This window comes from Phragmites australis, chromosome 13 (assembly GCF_958298935.1).
Source record: "Phragmites australis chromosome 13, lpPhrAust1.1, whole genome shotgun sequence".
In the NCBI taxonomy this organism is placed as follows: domain Eukaryota; kingdom Viridiplantae; phylum Streptophyta; class Magnoliopsida; order Poales; family Poaceae; genus Phragmites; species Phragmites australis.
In genome coordinates this window covers 28810958-28831951 of record NC_084933.1, presented here as the reverse complement: position 1 = coordinate 28831951, position 20994 = coordinate 28810958, and the positions used below count along the sequence as shown (strand labels likewise).

Below are 20994 nucleotides of genomic sequence, written 5' to 3'. Positions count from 1 at the left end.
TAGGCTACTGCGCTGAAGATGATGAGCGAGGAGTACAGCGACTTCTAGCTTATGAATATATGCCTAATGGAAGTGTAGACGATCACTTGTCGAGTAGGTCAACTTCAACTCCATCATGGCCAATCAGACTAAAAGTAGCTCTTGATTCTGCCCGGGGACTGAAGTATCTGCATGAAGAAATGGATTTTTCAGGTAACTCTTTTACTTTATGATGATCAAGACCATAACACTTGTATGATCTGAAACATTTGTGTGATATTAGCATCACTCCACATCTGCATCAGCAGAAGGAACAAATAAAATATCAAAAACTGCAGTATATTTTAGCTGTTTCAGTAAGCTATATCTGTCCTGCTAAATTTAAGATACGCATACAGGTTATTTTCCGAGATCTGAAAACATCAAACATTCTGTTGGATGAGAACTGGAATGCAAAATTGTCAGACTTTGGTTTGGCTAGGCATGGGCCATCGGAAGGTCTGACCCATGTCTCTACAGCGGTATGCACATTTATAAGCCAACAACTATTTTTACATTAATGTCTTCTGACTGCATAATGTTCCATATTCTTTTGGTAACTAGGTCCTAGTGTTTTTCTGTGGTGCCTACGTTTTAGCTGAACTTGGTTGCGGCCATTTTTTTTCCTTTGCCCTTTTAATGCGGTGGACCGTTTTGATTATCTTCTTAATGCAATGGTACATAATTCATATGTGTGTTCGAGAAAAAAAAATTAAGTACCACCATTTTGATGGTATTTAACTGACAAAATGTGTTAGGACCTCAAAAAACCATGTTATAAGCTATTGTGTTCTAAACATAGCACCTCCGAATTAACCATTTTATACGAAATAATGATAAAAAATGTAAGAGATGTGCTATACATATACGGGACCGTCCCACAAGTGGACTGTGTTGTAAGTGAATTTTGGAGACAGGGTTTTACATATATTATTCAGAGCCAACTATCGCTGCACGAGTATATGCATGTTGGCCCGTGAATGTAATACCTCGGCTCATTAGTATTTCTGATTTTGACCCGTGTGACCCAAATATTCCGATGTGGTTGATTTAGTATCATCTTGATAGTTTATATAGATTGGGACTAGCTTATAAGCCTTCGCGCTCCAAACATAGCACATTCGGGTTTTACACGAAACGATGATGAAAAGTGTAAACGGAATGCTATGCATACATTAAAAGTCTATATTAAACAAAATAGTCCATATCAAATATAATTAATAAATAGCTAAATTCGGAATTAAAAATATGAAAAATTAGTGGTTTGATTTTCACACAAAATTGGGAAGCAAAATACCCAAACAAAGAGTCCACGTAAAATACAATTAATCAATAGTTAAAATTCAGAATAACAACAATGAAATAAATAGTTAAATTTGGAATTAAAAAATATAAAAAATTAGTGGTTTGATTTCCATACAAATTCATAATACTTGAAATCGGGATTAAAATAGAAAAAAGGTCTTATAATTCGTTGGGAAATTTAAAAATCACACAATCGATTTGTTACCACGTAGCACAAGATTATGATGTGAGGTAGACGACGAGGTAAGCCATAACTCGTTGGCTAAAGATGGTCCAGAAGCAACCTATGATGGTGACAAGAGATATCAGGGACACTAGAGACATGCTTAGGCTACATACCTCTCAATTATGGTTATAGAGTGGTGAAGAGCTATGTTTGACTTAATTCGTCAGTGAAGTAAAATAATATGATAATAAATTATTGTTACACAACACGAGTTAGTGGTGTAAGGTAAACGACAGAGCAAGGAATATCCATATGGCTGCATATGATGTAGCTGTGATCTATGACGACGATAAGGGATGATGAACAAGACAAGATGCAACAGGCATGAATTGGGTTTGAAAAATGGCTTGGTCCACTCGCCTACACACGCGCGGGGCCTAGCCTAGGCCCAGCTTTCCTTTCCCGTGCACTGGCCCGAGCGGAAGAGAAGAATTTTTTTATTAATATATTTTTATTTTTCAACATTTTCAAATTTACACGGCTATTTCAAAAAATTACAATAATAAACTACCGTCGCATGTTCATCAGGCGAAATAAAGGTCTCACCCTATAAACGTACGACATCTTGTGGATCTTGCCGGTAAGTAATAAAAAATTCGATAACTACCACATGTCGCGTGTTCAGCGGGCGAGACCATGCTCTCGCTCGCTGAACGAGCGAAATCTTGTTCAGGCAGGCCCACTCAAAAGGTGTCATCCACTGTTCGGCGACACCTTTTAGGTATTTAATTGGCCGTGTTGGCATGCTCTCTCTATTTGTTAATTGCTTCCTATCATTTGTTAACTCGTCCTAGATTTGGTCCCAGAAAGTTTTTTTTTTAATCCAAAGCTCGTGCCCAGCTCTTACCTATAGCATAGCCTCCTGTGCTAATAGAGTTTTTTTATTATGTTGATTTGATTCAATGGATGCAAGATTTGGGCCACGCAAAGAGAGGTGGTTAGTTTATTGATTGGTCCTTTTCTTTAAGGTTATTCCTGTCTCGTTGTTGGGAGCCTAACCACACACTCATCACTGCTACAATTAAACCATCCTGCATCGAAACGACCCCAAAAATGCATTTGGCGTGCACCCTCTGGATGGTGTCGGCCCAAAAGGTGTTATCCGAACAGTGGACAACACCTTTTAGTGAGCTGCCTAAGTAAGATCTCGCTCGCTAAATAGACGACATATTGTAGTCACCAGATTTTTTATTACTTACAGACGTAGTCTACAAGGTGTCGTTCGTTCAGGGGGAGAAACTTTGATCTGGTCCGATGAATGGGAGACGGTAACTTATTGTTACAATTTTTTGAAATGACGAGAGAGAGGCGAGAACGACGACAAAAACAGAGCTATGCCGAGCGATTGAGCGACGCTACCGCAAGCATGCTCGCCAGTGCGCTCGTGCGACCAGGGTCGCGCATGGCCCTGTTGAGCAGCCCCACGGTGGCGCCCGAGAGGACAGCTCACGCACGGTGAAGGTCTTAGGCGTGTGCGCAGGACCGGGGAGCTGGAGGAGGGATGCGACGGCTCCGGTGACCACCACGGCAACACTACGAGCCAAGAAAAGCCATAAGTAATCAATCCCCTTCTCCTTAGATCTAGGGTTTGCTTATTTCCTCAACAAACACAAATAGAAAGTTCGCAAAACCATAAACTATCGTTCGAAGAGCCGTGCTCCCGCCGCTCAAGCGAGAGAAGAAGTACAGAGCGATCTCACAATTATTTACAAAATGCAGGGTTCTATCGAGAAAAGGGCATCTCTATCACACTCTCACAGTTAGCGCAAGCCGCGTGCCATCCCAAAAATAGGAGAATTGTACTCTCATCAGAGAGAACCATGGCAAGGTCGAGATGCAGCTTTGCTTCGCAATGTGAATGTGTCCACTGAGGTCCTAAAAGAAAGAGCATTTGTCAAATCAGGCCCAATATGGAGATTGGGTTCACTCGGCAAGGATGGGCCATAATTTACTATTACATCTTGCGAACCGTAAACTTCAAACGGTTCCGGCCCATATCCATAAGCTTTCACGGGAGGGCTGGACTCTGGAGCAGTGGAGCGGGCGAGCGGCCACACGCGCTTACTCTCTCTCTCTCTATATATAGTCTTTTTCGTATTTCCGGTGTATATACTCCCTTTTAATGTGTGTTTAGAAAGGAGTATATATATTTCAAAAAAATATTTTATTTATAAATACATATATATATATCAGAAAATAATATATACATATAAAAAGTAGTATATCTTTTTTTTACTCCCGGAAGTATATAATCTCATCCTAAACGGGTATCCATTAGTCTAGATGGATAATATAGTCTCACCATAAACGGAAATAATATATAGAGAGAGACATACACACACACCACCTTCTACAGCAACCATATGAGTAACCATATGGTAACGTTGTCTCTACGTACCTACAAGGTTATACTTCGTCCACGAAGTGGCATGCCCAGTTCTCTCAGATGAGATAGGGGAGAATCATGTGCACATACACGTACAGATCAACTACTCCCGTAACAGGATTCCATGATATTCAAGCAACATGAATCCGTTACACGCAAAGAAAGCAACGAAAAGGCGATACAAGACAAGAATAGGAGGAGAAAGATATATACGTAGCTACATGCAATATGTCATTTTTCAGGCTGCTAGTGCTACAATAATGCTACTAGTTGTGGACCAATGATCAACATGGCGAAAAATGTGAGGTAGCCAAACTCAGAGGATCAAACTCGCAACAAAAAATTGGTACCTCAGCTTGTTATGTGAGATAGACGAAGTCGTGTGTGGCAGACGCGTCCTGCGTTGAGAGATTCCCTTCACGGAGAGGAGACCCGGCTCTGCTGTCGAACACCGGTCTGTTGGGAGAACGGATCTGTGAACTGTTATTTGTTAGCATCGTGACTACCTCAGACATTGATGGCCTATACACGGGCGATTGCTGCACGCAGAGAAGGCCTATCTGCACACATCTCTCCAGTTTAAGTAGGTGATCGGGCTCCGGTTGGGCCACGGATGAATCAAGAAGGTCCTTCTCGATCTTATGTTGATTCCAAGATTCCCAAGCCTGCAAAAATTTACAAAGTTACTACCGATTCATGAACAAATGGGACTTTCTGACATAGTTTCTGAATAGCAGCAGTATGCTCACATCGGAAATGAGCGTTGGCACGGTACAATTCCTTTGGCCGCTGACTATCTCCAGCAGGACGACTCCAAAGCTATACACGTCGCACTTCAATGTCAAGTACCCTTGCGCTGCATACTCTGGAGCCGTGTAGCCCCTTCAGTTAATACAACATGTCAGTTAATTGAGTATGTTCACACATGAAGAACATCAAAAGAACTCAGGCATGTATACTAGGATCAACCCTGTGCTTCGCTACAAAAACGTTATCTTGCAGTTTAGTATGAAAAATTGTACCACTACCAATAACTATACGAAATGCTCATGTATCTTGCAGTTTAGTTGAATAATGTCATATGCATGGTTATAGCAACCGCTGATTGTTTAATCTTAGTGAATCTGTAGTAGGTTTTACATGCTTTAGTATTTATTAAAATTCTAAGGTACTTCTAGACATATGATCAGCAGTGATACAGTTAAATGAAGAATTGTGATGCTCTCTGACGCCTCTACTGGTCTCATCTTTAATATAGAGATAGAACATGGTAAAATAACTAGAAGTCTAGCTGCACTTGAATTGAAACATTAGTCGAGGGGTTAAGGTTTCAGGCATACGCTGTCTGTACTAGTGTTGGATTTGTCTGGCCATCGATGAACAACTTCGCGGTGCCAAAATCTGCAATCTTTGCTCTCCAATGGTCATCCAAAAGTATATTAGATGGTTTCAGATCCCTATGTATCACTTCCTTGCTTAGCCCGTGAAGATAAGCAACGCCTTTGGCAACCCCTACAATTATTTCCAGCCTTCGCTCCCAATTCAACAGAGCTCGGAGTCTGGGATCTCCTGCTGCCAGTTCCATAGACAGTAGATGAGCGCTTTGAAGTGGCAAAAGACTATGATAGTATCTATACACATATTAATAATATGTGCATTATAAATTTACACTAAATACCAAATACGTAGAGGTTCAAACTCCTGTTCTTCATGTACTCATAGACTAGTATTCGCTCATTTCCATCCTTGCAATAAGCAAGGAGCCGAGCAAGATTATCATTTCTGAGCTTTGACATCACTTCCACTTCTCTCATGAAAGCCTCACCGCCTTCATCCGCAACATAAGGTTGTATGAGCCTCTTGACAGCAACCTTTGTACCATCAGGCAAATGCCCCTGGTAATTGTACAATTAGACGTTACCATGCTGACTTTGAACGGAGAAATATACAGTCAAGCTACTGAACTGTTAGGAAATTTGGACCTCGTAGACGATGCTGAATCCACCTCGCCCAATAATCTTGCTTTCGGAAAAATCTCCTGTGGCCTCCTTCATATTAAACAGTCCAACAGAAGGGGCAATCGAAGTAGGACTAGGCTGAGGACTAGGTTGGATACTTCGACCAGCTGGAACACTCGAAGTAAATTGATATTAGCATCATGCGGTTGGCCTCAAAATTGTAATATTAAATAAGCTCCATATTTGTCAATGGAATTCTGCGAAATCCTTAACTATGTCACTAACAAGTGGGTCCAAATTCACATGTAAACGAGAAAACAGAGAGCATATAAGGGATTTGAAAATTTTGCAATGGCAAATAGAGACAACAGGGTAGCATATTTACCTGAGATTGTAGGCCTCCGGCGCCTCCTAGTCACAATCAGGACCGACAAAATAACAAGAATTGCGACGACGGAGGCTGCGGATGCACCAACAACCGGCACAGTAGGAAACGGCCGCCGCGGTGAGGGCGCCGGGGGCGGCGGGAGCTCAGATTTGGCCAGCCTCAGGTACAGATCCTGCCCTTGGTCGACGTATCGAAGATCGATGATATCATCCGTCCACATGACGCAGCCGCTACGAACGTCGCCTCCCCTGATGTCCGCGGCGGCGTAGGCCAAGCACGAGCAGTTGGCGAGGCACCTCGCCATGCAATCCTCCACCGTCATGCTCGTGTCTACCGACGCGTTGTGCGTGTCGGGGAGCTTCACTCCGTGCACCAACAAGAAACCGTCCGTCGTCTGCCCATGGCCACAGGACAGCGCAACGTTTCGCCGGCATCCGCCCGAGGTATCCCTCAAGGACCAAGCCGACGGCGACGCAGGGTTGAACCCCTTGAGGCAGCTGCAGAACGAGGTCGACGCCGCGGTGGCGTCGCACAGGCCAAACGCCCCGCACTTTCCGTAGGCATCGCAGACGTCCCTCGGCCCCTGAAAGAAGGTGTGCCACGACCGGGTGCTCGCGTCCCACACCAGCCTCTTGGCCATGCCGGTGTCCGTCACCACGACACGAGTCAGCAGCGCGCCGGGTTTAGCAATGTACCCGTAGGATATCTCTCCCGGACTAGTCGTCACCTGGAACGTGACCAAGTCCGTGTACGTCGAGACCTCCGGGACACCGCTGAACCACCGGCCGTTCCACGGGCCCGTGCGGTACGCCTTGACGTTGCCATGCCACATGACAAAGTCCGGCAGCCCGCTCGTGTCCAGCACGCGGCGGTAGGGCCCTGGGGACGGGTCATCCGCCGAACGCCACGACGTCAGGTACCACTCGGCGCCGGTCCACAGGTTCCTGCCCACCTTCATGTCGGACAGCAAGGTGTTCGACGGGTGATCGAAAGATTGCCACAGGATCGTGCTGCTGCCTCGGTCGCGCACGACTAGGTTGCCGTTGTTAAGGAGCTTCGCCTCCGCTGAAGAGGCGCTGCTGGAGTTCGACGACCATGCGACCTGGCCGGAGCCATCCAGCAGCAGAAGGCTCCCCGTATTGTCTCTGACGACCAGCATGCCGGAGTTGCCATTTACAGGGCGGTCACCGTTAGCCACCCAGCAGACGGCATCACTGGATACGGAGAACCAGATGCCGAGGTATCTCTTGGTTGACACCCCGGGAGAGAAAAATCCCAAGGTGAATGTGCCGTCGGCTGAGACGAGCGTCTCGCCGTCGGTGATGTTGCGGCCCTTGCCGAGCGTGTCGGCAACGCTGGCGGCGAAAGCTATGGGAGAAAGAAGCAAGAAAGATAGGAGGAGAAGGTGGCTGCGTATTGCTTCCATGGCTTGGGGATTGGGCTATGGGATTGCTCTTGCGCGTCGAGAGTGGATAATAAAGGGAGGTCAGAGCTCCTTGTATGTTTTCGATGTATTGCTCAACTTTTTGCAACAGCTTAAAATTTTGGACAAATTTCTACCGGGCCAAGAGATCATGAGTTTGAATCCTACCTGGCCACCTAACGCGATATTTATTAAAAAAAGTTTAAGTTTTGAATGAACAGAGAGCAACATGCACTTTACTCAATCAAGAAGCTAGCTAGGTCAATGTTTGACTTTGCCATGTTTCATTTCTAGGCTATTGCGTAAGAGAGAAGACCATACTTCTTTAGGATATTTCAGATAACAATTGTTGGGATCAGTGGCTCCCGACGTCCTTGCTCTGTCAGCCTAAATCCAAAGACCTTCAGCTCAGAGCCCGGAGCCCTCTATTGGTGTATTGAATAAGAGGATGTTGAGTTTATATAAGGAAGTGCTAGTTGGTGGTAGATATTTTTTCATATGATTGTGGCCCTATCGCGCAACCAAGCAAGACTCTCACGATCAGTCCCTGGTCGCGAAGGTAAGCGCTGCGACCAACCTCACTGGTTGTTGGGTAGATATTTCATCTTAACCAATGGGATGGTATTAAATGCTATCTATTTAAGTGTTTTACTTTCCCAAACACCCCTTCCAGCGAACAAAGTCTTGACCGGCGTAGATGGGTAGTATCTCGTGCCGTAGCATTAAATGCTACGAGATGACGTTATACAGATATGCGTGGTGCCGCACGGCCGATAGGGCGGCATCACAGGCAGGCATACGGCGTGGGGCGACAGGACAGAGCAAGCCGGTTGACCAGTGCAGGGTCTACATACCTACCCTAGCTAGGGCTAGTTATTTTCGTCAGGGTTATACCGGTCATACTGTTGGCACGGTCTGTTTGTATTTACACCACTCCTGCTATATAAATAGAAAAGGATCGAGCTTGTAAGAAGTTGATGAACACATCTGTAAATATTTTTATACTATCCATAAAAAGAATACACAAGATGTAGGGCTGTTATCCTGCAGTAAGCTTGAACCTGAATAACCCTAGTGTTCTTGAGTTCATACACATACACCGAACACGTTGATCACGCACCTATCGCCCGGTATACCCCGGAAGTATTGTCAGAGATAACTCTCGATAGTTGGCGCGCCATGTAGGGGGCGCGTTTTCGCGTTTTGGTAAGTGCTGATAACTTGATTGGGCTACCTATGGCCGAATCCATGGTAATCGCTGAGTACCGCTCTGAGGACTCCGGTCGCTGCAAGGTGTTCGTCATAGGGTACGACCCAGATGAGCCTGGTGTATTCCAAGAATGGGACACCGAATCAGAGTACGAAGGCTCTGAGACTCAACAAGAAGTTTCCATGGCTGACCATGCAGCAAGGGGCAGTGGAAGCCCTCATGCTCCGGGTACTGTCAATGAGCCTCAGGCCTTGCGCCCAGAGGGAAACCAGCCCGGCATCGAACAGAGAGGCACTTTGATGCAGCCCCTGCAACTACAACACTGTCCAGAGGAACTCCCGCATAGGGTGCAGTCTGTGGCAGCGTCATCACCTAGGCCGTCACACCATGTGGGCATTTGGGGCTCCCCTCATCGCGATATGTTGCCACTTCGCGCTCGGCAGCTTGACTACGAGGTCATGACACCCGCACAGAATCTGTAGACTGCACGAATGCTTCTTAACCACCTGCTGGTAGTAGTACCGGAGGGTTTGCCAGTAGCCCCCTGGTTTCGCGACCTCGCCCTCCTGGTTGAGACCGCCCGACGCCAAACCGTGGAGGCATACGCCACGTCCGTCGCAAGGGCTAATGGAGGTCGCAATCACCAAGACTCGCAGTAGACCCCGCAGTAGGAAATGCTCGGAGACCCCCGTCACGTTGGGACAGCCAACCCACTGACCTGCGCGACTCTCTTCGCCAACGCGACCTTCGCAGCGAAATCCAGGGTCAGAGGATTGACCGAGAGTAGTGAGATCGCGCTCGGCGTGAGCTGGAAAAGGGCAAGCAGCCCTACCACCCACCTTCCCCTCACAGGGAGATGTCAGATTCCTCCAACCTGTCACCCGGGCTGCGAGACCTTCGTCTCTCTCCCCGAGCACGTGTCGCCGTCCATCAACGAGTGACCCCTCGTTACGGGATGGGGTGCAACGCTCTATCCTCCCAGCTCCGATAGGTGCGCTGGCCGAACAAGTTCCGACCGGTCCTAACTGAAAAATATGACGGCTCGACCAATCCTGAGGAGTTCCTGCAGATCTACACCACCATGGTGCAGGTTGTGGGAGGCCATGAGAAAGTCATGGCCTTGACCGGTTCTTCCCGGTCCTGGCTTATGAACCTCCCCCGCGAGTCGGTTCACTCTTGGGAGGACTTGTGCGACCAGTTTGTCACCAACTTCCAGGGGATCTACCCCCGGCCAGGTGTCGAGGATGACCTGTATCATGTCAGGCAGCTACAGGATGAGTCACTGCAAGACTTCATCCGACGTTTCACCGGACGCCGGAATACCATTCCAAGGATCACGAGTGAGTTTGTGGTCATAGCCTTCCGGAGGGGGGTCAGAGACCAGAAGATGGTCGAGAAGCTAGCCACTAAGGAAGTCCGAAGCACTAACGAGCTATTCGAGCTTGCCAACAAGTGCGTGCAGGCTGCCGAGGCCCGAGAGCATCTGATCGACGCAAAGCCACAGCTGCCATCCAACCAGCCTGCCTCTTCCAAGGGGGTCTGCCAGAAGGAGAACAAGAATAACAAATGCAAGGCAGGACCGCCCGGCGTCATGGCGATCAAGCAGACCGGCCAACTACTCCGGTGCTTTGAGAAAAAGGATGGAAGGAAGGGCCGAGGCTACTGCCTGATACACTGTAACGACACCCACGACCTGACCGAATGCAAGGTTGTGGAGGGCATCATCGACAAGGAGCTTGGAGAGCACAGGCCCAGGCGCGGCGATGATAGTGAGGACAAGGCTGACCCCGACCAGTCAGTGCTGGGTTTCTAGCTGGCTGATCACATGGTCCACCATATCTTCGGGGGCGTCGCAACGTATTCCTCGAACAGGGAGTACAAGTCAGTGGTCTGTGAGGTGTGGGAGACCACTCCAGGCCTAAGCTCGTGCCTGAAGTGGTTGGAGGTACCCCTCACTTTTAGCCAAGCTGATCACCCCGCGCAGGTCAAACACCCTGGTTGCTACCCCACTGTGGTCGAACCAATGGTGCAGAACATCTGTCTGGGTCGTGTACTGGTCGATGGAAGGAGCACCATCAACCTCCTCTTCGTCGACGCGCTGGACACCCTGCAGATTCCAAGGAGCGCGTTGAAACCCTCTCCTCCCTTCTTCGGAATCACCCCGGCTCCACAGCAAAACCATTTGGGTGAATCAAGTTGCCCGTCACCTTTGGCTCATCGAGTAATTTCAGGACCGAAAAGGTCCTGTTCGATGTGGTGGACTACAGGACCGCTTACAATGCTATCCTAGGGCGACTAGCGATGACCCAATTCATGGTCGTTGCCCACTACGCTTACTAGGTCATCAAGATTCCTGTTCCGACGAAAGCCATCACTGTCATCGGCAACGTAAAGACGGCCCTACACTGCGACAAGAGGAGTCTCGACATGGTTGAGCTAACTCCCGGGTCGCAGCCCAAGAACGTCGGGCCTAGTGGTCGCCTATTGAAGGTCCACGTCTTCGCTAGTCCAAACGATCGGCTCAAGGCCGTTCACCTCGATGACTCCGACCCTTCCAGGACATTCTAGATTGGGGCCGGTCTGGACCCCAAATAAGAATTCACGCTCATCACTTTCCTCCGTGCAAGTGCGAACGTCTTTTTGTGGAATCCGTCCAATATGCCCAGAGTCCCTAGGGACGTGATCGAGCACAAGTTGCCGGTATGACCTGACGCGCGACCGGTAAAGCAAAAGGCGTGTCGGTTTGCACCCGACTGAAAAGAAGCACTTTGAGAGGAGATCGACAAACTCCTGGAAGCAGGCTTAATCAAAGAGGTGTGGTACCCGGAGTGGCTGGCTAACCCAGTCATGGTCCGGAAACACAATGGTAAGTGAAGGATGTGTGTCGACTTCACCGACCTCAACAAGGCGTGCCCGAATGATCTCTTCCTTTTACCCCGGATCGACCAGCTTCTTGACTCAACCACCGGCAGCGATCTTCTAAGCTTCTTAGATGCCCATTCGGGGTACCACCATATTAGCATGTATAGGGAAGATGAGGATAAGACTGCTTTTGTAACACCCTTCGGGGTCTTTTGCTATGTAAAAATGTCTTTTGGTTTAAAAAGCACCGGTACCACTTACCAGCATTGTATTCAGCTCATTCTTCGACCACAGCTCGGTAGAAACGTTGAGGCATATGTTGATGATGTGGTCATTAAGAGTAGGACCATGGATGACCTGGTCGCGGACCTCCAAGAAACGTTCGACAACCTTCGGGAGTACCGCATGAAGTTGAACCCGGAGAAGTGCACGTTTGGAGTTCCATCAGGGAAATTGTTCGGGTTCCTCGTATCTAGTCGAGGAATAGAGGCAAATCCGACAAGATCAGAGCCATCGACCAGATGAGATCCCCGACTAGGTTAAAGAAAATCCAAAAACTAACATGGTGTATGGCGGTTTTGAGCAGGTTCATCTCGAGACGAGGGGAGAAGGGGATACCGCTCTTCAAGTTTCTAAAGAAAAGTGGCCACTTATTGTGGATGCCAGAAGCAGAAACAACCTTCTAGGATCTCAAAAGGTACATCTCGTCCCCTCCTGTACTAACCACTCCTTGACCAAACGAGGAGCTTTTGTTCTATGCTGCAGCTACCCCACAGGTCACGAGTGTAGCCCTGGTCATCGAACGAGAAGGTCTTCAGCGACCAGTGTACTTCGTCAGTGAGGTCTTACACGACGCAGAGGCTCGGTATCCACAGGCTCAGAAGCTACTATGCGTTGTGTTGATGGCCTCTTGTAAGCTCAGACACTACTTCCAGACCCATAAAATCAAGGTAATCTCCTCGCTCTCGATTTGAGAAATTTTCCACAATAGGGATGTAGCAGGAAGAACAACAAAGTGGGCAGTAGAGCTCGGAAAGTTCAGTATTCAGTTCGTCCCCCGAACGGCTATCAAGTCCCAAGCGCTGCGCGATTTTGTGGCCGAGTGGTCGTCCTTTGAGCTCAAGCAGGAACAACGACTAGAGGGAAATGAGCATTGGACCATGCACTTTGATGGGTCGTTTACGCTAAAGGGAGCAGGAGCTGGAGTGGTCCTGACCTCACCGACCAGTGATATCCTCAGGTATGTAGTTCAATTATGTTTTCCAACCATAAACAATATTGCGGAATACAAGGGCCTCTTGTCCGGAATGCGAGCTGCTTCCGCACTTGGGATAAAACACCTGTTAGCGATAGGGGGCACGCTACTGGTCGTGAACTAAGTGCAAAAGGAATTCCAGTGCTCTGATCTGACAATGACGGCATACCTCTCTGAAGTGAGAAAGTTGGAGCAACGCTTTATCGGCTTTGAGGTCAGACATGTCCCTCGCAAGGAAAACTTCCTAGCCGATGAGTTGGCTCGTCTAACTCCTTCTCGCGAAACTGTCCTGATCTAAGTCTTTGAAGAAAGACTCACATGACCAAGGTGAAGGGGATGCTTCGCTTGGAAACAGAGCACCAGAGGCAACACCATTTGAGGCAACACTTCCTTTGGTGCCGTCGACCTCGGGTGGCCATCATATGGTCGCCCTGCTTGATTCGGGTACGACATGGATGGATCAGATCTTGGACTACCTTCAGAATCGAGCAGTCCCTGACGATGATGCGTCAGCAGAAAAGGTCACGCGGTGAGCCCGCATATACTCCCTGTTAGAGGGACGCCTTTACCGCAAAGGGAGCAATGACCTTTTACTGAAATGCATCACTCAGAAAGAGGGGAGCACAGTGCTCTTTGATATCTACAGAGTTATATGTGGTAGCCACGTTTCATACCGCACTCTGGTCGGAAAAACGTTCTGGCAAGAATTTTATTGGCCCACGGCCCTCCAGCATGCTTGCGAGCTGGTGAAACGGTGCGAGTCATGTCAGTACCATGGCCGACATACCAACCTACCAGCATAAGCACTGCAAACCATACCACTCTCTTGATCTTTCGCTGTTTGAGGGCTCGATATTGTGGGACCGTTCCCTAAAGCCACTGACGGTTTTGAATTCCTGTTCGTGGTAGTCGACAAATTCACTAAATGGATCGAAGCCGAGCCCGTCAGGAAGATCACCACCGCAACAACGATCAAGTTCATACGTGGGTTGGTAGTGCAGTTCGACAGTCCGAACCGCATAGTCACAGACAACGAGACTCAGTTCGCCAGTAGCATTTTTTGAGACTACTGTGAAGAGATTGTGACCAAAGTATGCTTCGCGTCAGTGGCACACCCCAGAGCAATGAATAGGTCAAAAGGAAGAATGGAATGATACCGCAAGGGGTCAAAACCCGAGGTTTTGATTGGCTTCAGAGCTACTCAAGATGTTGGGTGGACGAACTCCACACAGTACTCTAGTCACTACGAACGACCCCCAGCAGAGCCACTGCCGAGACTCCGTTCTTTCTGGTCTATGTCGCTGAAGCATTGCTCCCCTCTGAGATCGCCCTCCAGTCTCCTTGAGCGGTCAACTACTCGGATGGCGACCAGGTGGCTCAACAGGACGATGACATAAACCTGATCGAAGAGTTCCGCAATCGTGCTCTAATTCGAGCAACCTAATACCAACAGAGCCTCAGGCGCTACCATAACCGCTGGGTGCGGGAGTAGACCCTGGTTGTAGGCGACCTAGTCCTAAGAAATGTTCATAATAAGGTGCGTCAAAATAAGCTCTCCCCCAAGTGGGAGGGGCCCTACATAGTGGTCAAGGTTACCCGACCTGGTGCAGTCAAGCTAGCCACGGAGGACAACCGTGAAATGCACAATTCTTGGAACATTGACCAGTTACGCAAGTTCTATGTATAAGGCTGCTCGAGTGCGAGTACACATTTTTTATTTTGCAGGATCTTCCAGGACGAGTGTGGAATAAAGGCCTATAAGCTTTTCCAATTCAATAACTAGACTCTTTGTTTTGCAGGACTTCCTGGATGAGAGCGATCTCCCAACAGATTGTAAGTGTTTCCGATTCAAAGGCTCAACCGCCTGATCGGCAGCTTTCTCGCCGACCAGGCGGTCGGGTGCTAGAGCAGCTTAGATGTAGTCCTTATTCCCTGCTTTCCCGTACTACTAGTTACTTTGCATATTTATTTTTATGGTGAGTACCAAACCGTTGAGAGGGGATTCAAGTTGTCACTCGCACAGTTTCTAGGATATAGGCGGCCGGCGGTAACGACCTCGAAGCCACAAGTCCAAACTCAGGTCTAGCACTGATTGTCCCCTAAGGGCTTATCGTGCCAAGGGTTGTCCTAGGTGCCACGAACCTAACTAGCGAGCGGTACGGAAGCCTGGGTCCCCCCTGATTGTAACGGGCACTCAGAACCTACTCATCACTTGAACACATGGAAAGTTTACATAAAAGCATGTCCTTACATTACAAAATAAACCGCTCGGGTATTGCATGGGGGCTGTTTCTAACATTTTCATTCAGTATCCCTAGGATTTGAAGATGCCCCTCAGCGGGTCAAACCAAACAGTCCAAAGGAGGGAGGGAGCTGCGTACAGAAATGAGTCTGCGAGAGCGCTGAGCTCCTCCGTGGTCCTATGAATCCCGCCAAAGCCGGCAACAACTACCGAAGCAAGGTCCAGGTCGGGGATACGGTCATGGATGCAGGCAAGGGCAAGACAGGCGTCGGTGACTCCGACCTAGAAAAGGTGGTCACCAACAGTTTCGCGAAGCCTCCACTCAAGATCGCTGGCCTCCTCAGAGGCTGCTAAAAACCAGTCGACGTGGTCAGTCATAGTGTCTCCAAGAGTTGGGCGAACCTGAATGCCGATGGACCGCAGCAGTGAGTCAAAGGGTGTAAAAGCCCGGCTAAGGCTATCGTAGAAGAAGTATCCTCATCGCTAGTCGCTCTCTCTGGTCATCTGCTCCAGGTCTCTCTACGCCGCGAGCAGCTCCTCCCAACAAATTGACCAAGCAAACAGGTCGCGAACCTCACAGAGGTCAGCTGGTCGAGCCTCGCTTGGCTGGCCTAGGACTACATGTGACTGAGTGGTGGTAAGACCGATGCACCTCGGAGGTCACTCTGCAGGATCTCTCGCTCGACTGTGAACCCAAGCTCGCACTCAGCCATCGCTTTCCGACTGTGCTGGTCAGCGAAGTAGTGAGTAAACATGGTCGGAGGCTCGGAGCGAGCAGGTTTCCCGGACGTCTCTGACAACACTCTATCTACAGGTGTGGTCGGGGGCTCAAAGCGGGTAGGTGGTTCGATCAGTTCAGGGACCCTACGACCACAACAGAGACACATGCTCATCAGAGAAATTGAAAGCCTCGTTCATACAAGATACATGCCTAAATTAAAAATTTGAGGTTCACTCCTCTTCACCGGCTTCCTCGATGGTCTCTACCCGAAAGATGGACCCCACATAATCCGTCAGCCATTGGCACTCCTCTTACAGCCTCCCCGCTCCTATGGGACCTGCTGTCACGATCCCCTCCCGGACAGTCTCGAGGTTGAAGTGGGGGTCACGGCTACGGTAGCACTTGAGGATGTACACCGCCACGAACTTCGCCGTGTTCGCCATGTCCTCATATGTCCTCTCTGCCAGAATGCTTGGCAGCTAGGAAAACCTCTCCATCAGGACACGGATGGCGAAGGCCAAGCCCTCAGCAGCCCTTTCATCCTTCGGGTAAGGGGCATCCAGCCCAACGCTCCTCAAGGACCTCCGAATATCCTTAAAGGCTTCCTCAAGAATACTACAAGTCCTCCATTCCTTCTCCTTAATCCCAGCATGTTCAGCAGTGAGCACGTTTTTTTCCCATTGGAGCTTGGTGTTTTCCTGTTGAAGCAGGAGTCACGCTTTCTTCTCCTCGGCCACCCGCTTCTCCAGTTTGGCGCACCGGCTGTCTGTCACCTCCTTCTCGGCAATCAGATTGTGGATGGAGGCGGGGAAGCGGTCGACCAGGGAGAGCAGTTCGGAGGCCAGAACGGACTCCGCGACCGGCTCTGCGCGCTCGAAAGTCACAACCAATGCTCCCGACAGCAGAGCTGCGCTTGGCTGGGGGCCGGGAACGCCTTGCTAAGGTGTCGGTGGATTAGACATGACCAGGGTCAGAGACGGGGTTAAGGACCTGCAGTGATCATGGGTCACAAAATTAAGGAAGAGCTCGAATGATCCACTCCTAACCAAAGAACTTACCGCGACAGCGGAGGAGTGAGCACAAGTCTCCTCCTCATAAAGCCGTTGGGTGGGGAAGCCAAGGCCGCCGATGAGCCACTAGAGATCGGTGTCCCATGAATGCGCTTAGATGTTCCCACGGAACCCAAGTCTTCCATCGGTCTCTTCCCCCCATGCGCGGACACTTGGCCAACGACAGCCTGATCGCCCCCGATTTGGTCGGGGTAAGGCTGGTCGGAGCTAGGTCGGTTGGGGAAGTGCTGGTCGACCCTCTGCTGACTGGTGCTGCTCCCAGAACCACCGCCCGCAGTTGGTACTTGGCTCCGAGCAATCTGGTAGCCTCCATGGCCAGCTGGGTCGGCTTCACGACTGGGTCGACGGCCAGCCAAAGCGGCGCTGGGCAATGGAGAGGACATGCGGGCAGCAAGATCAACATACCGAGCGATCGCTGTGACCTCGTCTATGATCAACCATAAGACATCGACCTCGGGAAGACCCTATGGCGACGCAAACCGTGAAACTCTGACCCAGGAGAAAGCTTGGAGGTGGAAATTTCGAGAAAAGGCCAAACATACCAATCTGACCCGAGCCCTCTCTAACGAAGGGAGATCACACAGTGGTGGAGGATCTCGCGGAGGGGCATTCTTCCTCGGGGCGGCCGCCATTAGGAATTTGACCCGCGAATCGACAGCCTCGTCACGGAGATCTGAATAAAAGAGATACCTAAGACACTGCATGATTAGCAACAAGCGCCATGAAAATGGTTGCAGCATTACCTGAGGAGCTCTCCCGGGTGTCGTCTTCGCTCCTGGAGTACAGGTAGGCTGGGCGTGCTCTCCTCCGCAAGGGGCACAGTCGACACTTGATGAAGTCCCAGACGACATCTGATCCTGACAGCCCGGCGTCCGCGAGCTGCTTAACCCGAGCAGCAAGGCTCAGCAGCTCTGGAGTTGCTGTAGGGGCGCTCCCCCAGTTCTCGGTGACTTGCGCCGGCTTGGTTGGCAAGCAGATATTGTCCAAAGAATCTTCTGTCTGGAGGTAGAACCACTTGTCCCTCCAGCCTGACCACGATGACTTGAGGCCCATCTCGAGGTAGGAGCCCGCGACGTCACGGAGTCAAAACCCGCAACTCCCGGTGGCCGGCCCGATCTGTAACCTGGCTGTGTAAAAGAATCTGAAAAGATCGAGGCACGACTCGACCCTTATAAAATTCTCGCACATATGAGCGAAAACGCTCAGCGTGATGATGGAATTAGGTTTAAAGTGGAGGTGGAAGATGTCGTAGAAGGTGATAACAGTGGTGAAGAATTCAGAGAAGGATGGCACGAGGCTGGCGAGGAAGAAGGAGGCGAATATAACGATCTCCCCCTAGCGGGGAGCAGACGCATCTTCCCCAGGGCGGTAACCCGAAGACAAGCAATGGGGAAGCAAATGGTTCTCGCGCATCTGCCTCATCTTCACCGCAGTGCACTTGGACTTGGGAAAGTCAGGTTCTTTACCAGAGCGCGACGCCATTGGAATATGGCAAAGGCTATGGGGAGAGCACGGGCGGCGATAGAGATGAAGGGCTCTGAGCACAAGGGCTAGGGGCTTGAAGAATGACAAAAGGATTTGTGGAGAGCCATCGACACCCCATTTATAGGACGGTTGCGGTATCTCAACCGCTGTGGGGCCCGGCTAGTTCAAAATTTGAAAAGCCGCGCAGGAGAAACAAAAATTCCCTTGGGTCCAGCGGCCATCATTGTCTCTCTCTCCCACGTTCTCCTTTTTTCTCTCCCACGTTCTCCTTTTCTCTCTCTCTCTCACGTTCTCCTTTTCTCTCTCTTCCACGATCTCTCTCTCTCTCTCTCTGTTTTAACCTCCTTCCAGGATGCGATTTCCTGGGCCCACCATGAGGGAAGACTGTGTCGATGACCACTCCCGGGGTAAACTCTTGTCCACCTGAGGCCCAAGTGGTGCGACCAGGTCTGACCACGGCCACATGGCGAACTGCACAACCGACCACATCCACGGGAGAGCTTGGGGGTTACTATCGGTGTATTGAATAAGGGGGTCCCTGTCAGGGGGAGTCCGCACAAGGGAGTACCAGCTGGCGGTAGATATTTTTTCATAAGACCATGACCTTATCGCGCGACCAGGCAAGGCTCTCGCGACCAACCCCTGGTAGCGGAGGTAAGCCCTACGACCAGCCTCACTGGTCGCAGGGTAGATATTTCATCTTAACCTATCAAGTCACATTAAATGCTATCTACTCAAGTGTTTTCCTTCCCCAGGCACGCCCTCCAGCGAACAAAGTCTTGGCCGGCGCAGATGGGCAGTGTCCTGTCCCGTAGCATTAAATACTACGGGATGGCGTTATACAGACATGCGTGGTGCCGCACGGCCGATGGGACGGCATCGCAGGTGGGCATGCAGCGTGGGGCGACGGGACATAGGAGGCCGGTCGACCAGTGAAGGGTCTGCATACCTACCCTAGCTAGGGGTAGTTGGTTTCATCAGGGTTAGACCGGTCATACTGTTGGCACAGTCTATTTATATGTACACCACTCCTGCTATATAAATAGCGAAGGACCAAGCTTGTAAGAAGGAGAGAAACACATCTGTAAATAGTTTCATACTATCTATAAAAGAATACATAGGACGTAGAACTGTTATCCTGCGGGAGGCCTGAACCTGGATAACCCTGGTGTTCTTGAGTTCATACATACACACACCGAACTCGTCGATAACACACCCATCACCTGGTATACCCCGGAAGTATTGTTAGAGATAACTCTTGACCCCCCCCCCCCCCCCGCAAGAGTCTAAGAGACCGTTGTCGACCTAGCCACGGACCGTTATGGCCTTCGGGACCCCTCCGGAGACCCCGAGCTCCGGGTTGCCACGGAGACCAAGCCTCCAGAGCCCGCTAACCCCTGGAGCCTTGGGGGAGTGAACGGTCCCTCCGTATGACCAACGGGAAGGGGACCCCACCAACCACCAGCTACCTACCCACGAAGTGATAGATCAACATTTAATGCCGGAGTAGTTGGAGGCTGACCCTTCAGAATGGATGAGACCATCGTTGTAGCTGATGACCAGCCGAGCACTGTGGCCACTTGCCGCCATTGTGACTGCCACGATTAGGTGATGTCATCAGAGTAGTTGAAGGTTGACCTGGACCTGGATAATATTTTACTAGGCTAGCCCCAGGTCCCGATTATACATAGGTGACTTGTATCTCTGACAACTCCGCAGAGGTATGGTTGTACACTTATACTCTGGATGGTAATATAAATACTAACCCATGGCCACCGCGTTTAAGGGGGGATTTTTTTCATCACTCTAAGCATTATCTTCCTCTTCACTTCTTCTTCAAACTTGAGTCACTTCAGTAGGTTAGCTCTCGCCGCACTCTGTTAGTGAAAGACTTTTCATTGCACCAACAACAATTAGTACTGCAGTTTCAACTGCCTACTTGCAATTATTTGTAGGCAACCCTGTTTGTTTTACATTCTACATTTGTATTTCTATACGGCAGTTCAAATAACATAAAATAGATCAATGATTGAAATAACTTGCTGGGTTGTTTTTTATTCTATCATCGTTTTTAATCTTAGGTTCGTTTTTTGGGTACCAGTTGTAACCTAAAGGTTGACTCAGAGGCTCGCCATCCGTTATGATGATGCTTACTCTCCTATAACATTGTGAATGAATTTGAGTATGAAATCAACTCAAGATATTGTTACTGCATACTTGTACAAAGACATTTGATTCTAAAATTTGTACAAAAAAATTCCATAGGGAATTAAGGCTCCACCTTCTCAACTGACACCAACCTTATTTGGAGTCACCTGTTCAAGCCCAGTTTTCTTGATTGACTTGACTGCAGAAGTCTTCCTTCTCAATCAAATTTTATAAGCTTGGTTCCATGTGCGTATTCCTCTTCTATCTGCTTACTTCCTTTTCAAATTGTTCAACCAA

General features: G+C 49.3%; 1 protein-coding gene across 1 annotated transcript; it reads right to left on the bottom strand.

The window, feature by feature from the left end:
• Positions 1-4294: 4294 nt before the first annotated feature.
• On the bottom strand, positions 4295-7707 carry LOC133889601 (G-type lectin S-receptor-like serine/threonine-protein kinase SRK). The gene is made up of 6 exons (XM_062330058.1): positions 6326-7707; positions 5918-6026; positions 5614-5830; positions 5276-5507; positions 4685-4817; positions 4295-4600 (listed from the first exon to the last, which is right to left on the bottom strand). The coding sequence occupies exons 1-6, from the start codon at positions 7705-7707 to the stop codon at positions 4295-4297; spliced, it is 2379 nt and encodes a 792-aa protein (XP_062186042.1).
• Positions 7708-20994: the final 13287 nt, after the last annotated feature.

What these genes read in the sequence shown, in the direction of transcription:
- LOC133889601 (XM_062330058.1), bottom strand. Translation starts at nt 7,707, where the DNA reads ATGGAAGCAATACGCAGCCACCTTCTCCTCCTATCTTTCTTGCTTCTT. An exon ending in TTTGAACCTCTACGTATTTG is followed by an intron (nt 5,508 to 5,613) that starts GTATTTAGTGTA and finishes TGGAACTGGCAG; the next exon opens with CAGGAGATCCCAGACTCCGA. An exon ending in CCAACACTAGTACAGACAGC is followed by an intron (nt 4,818 to 5,275) that starts GTATGCCTGAAA and finishes TATTAACTGAAG; the next exon opens with GGGCTACACGGCTCCAGAGT.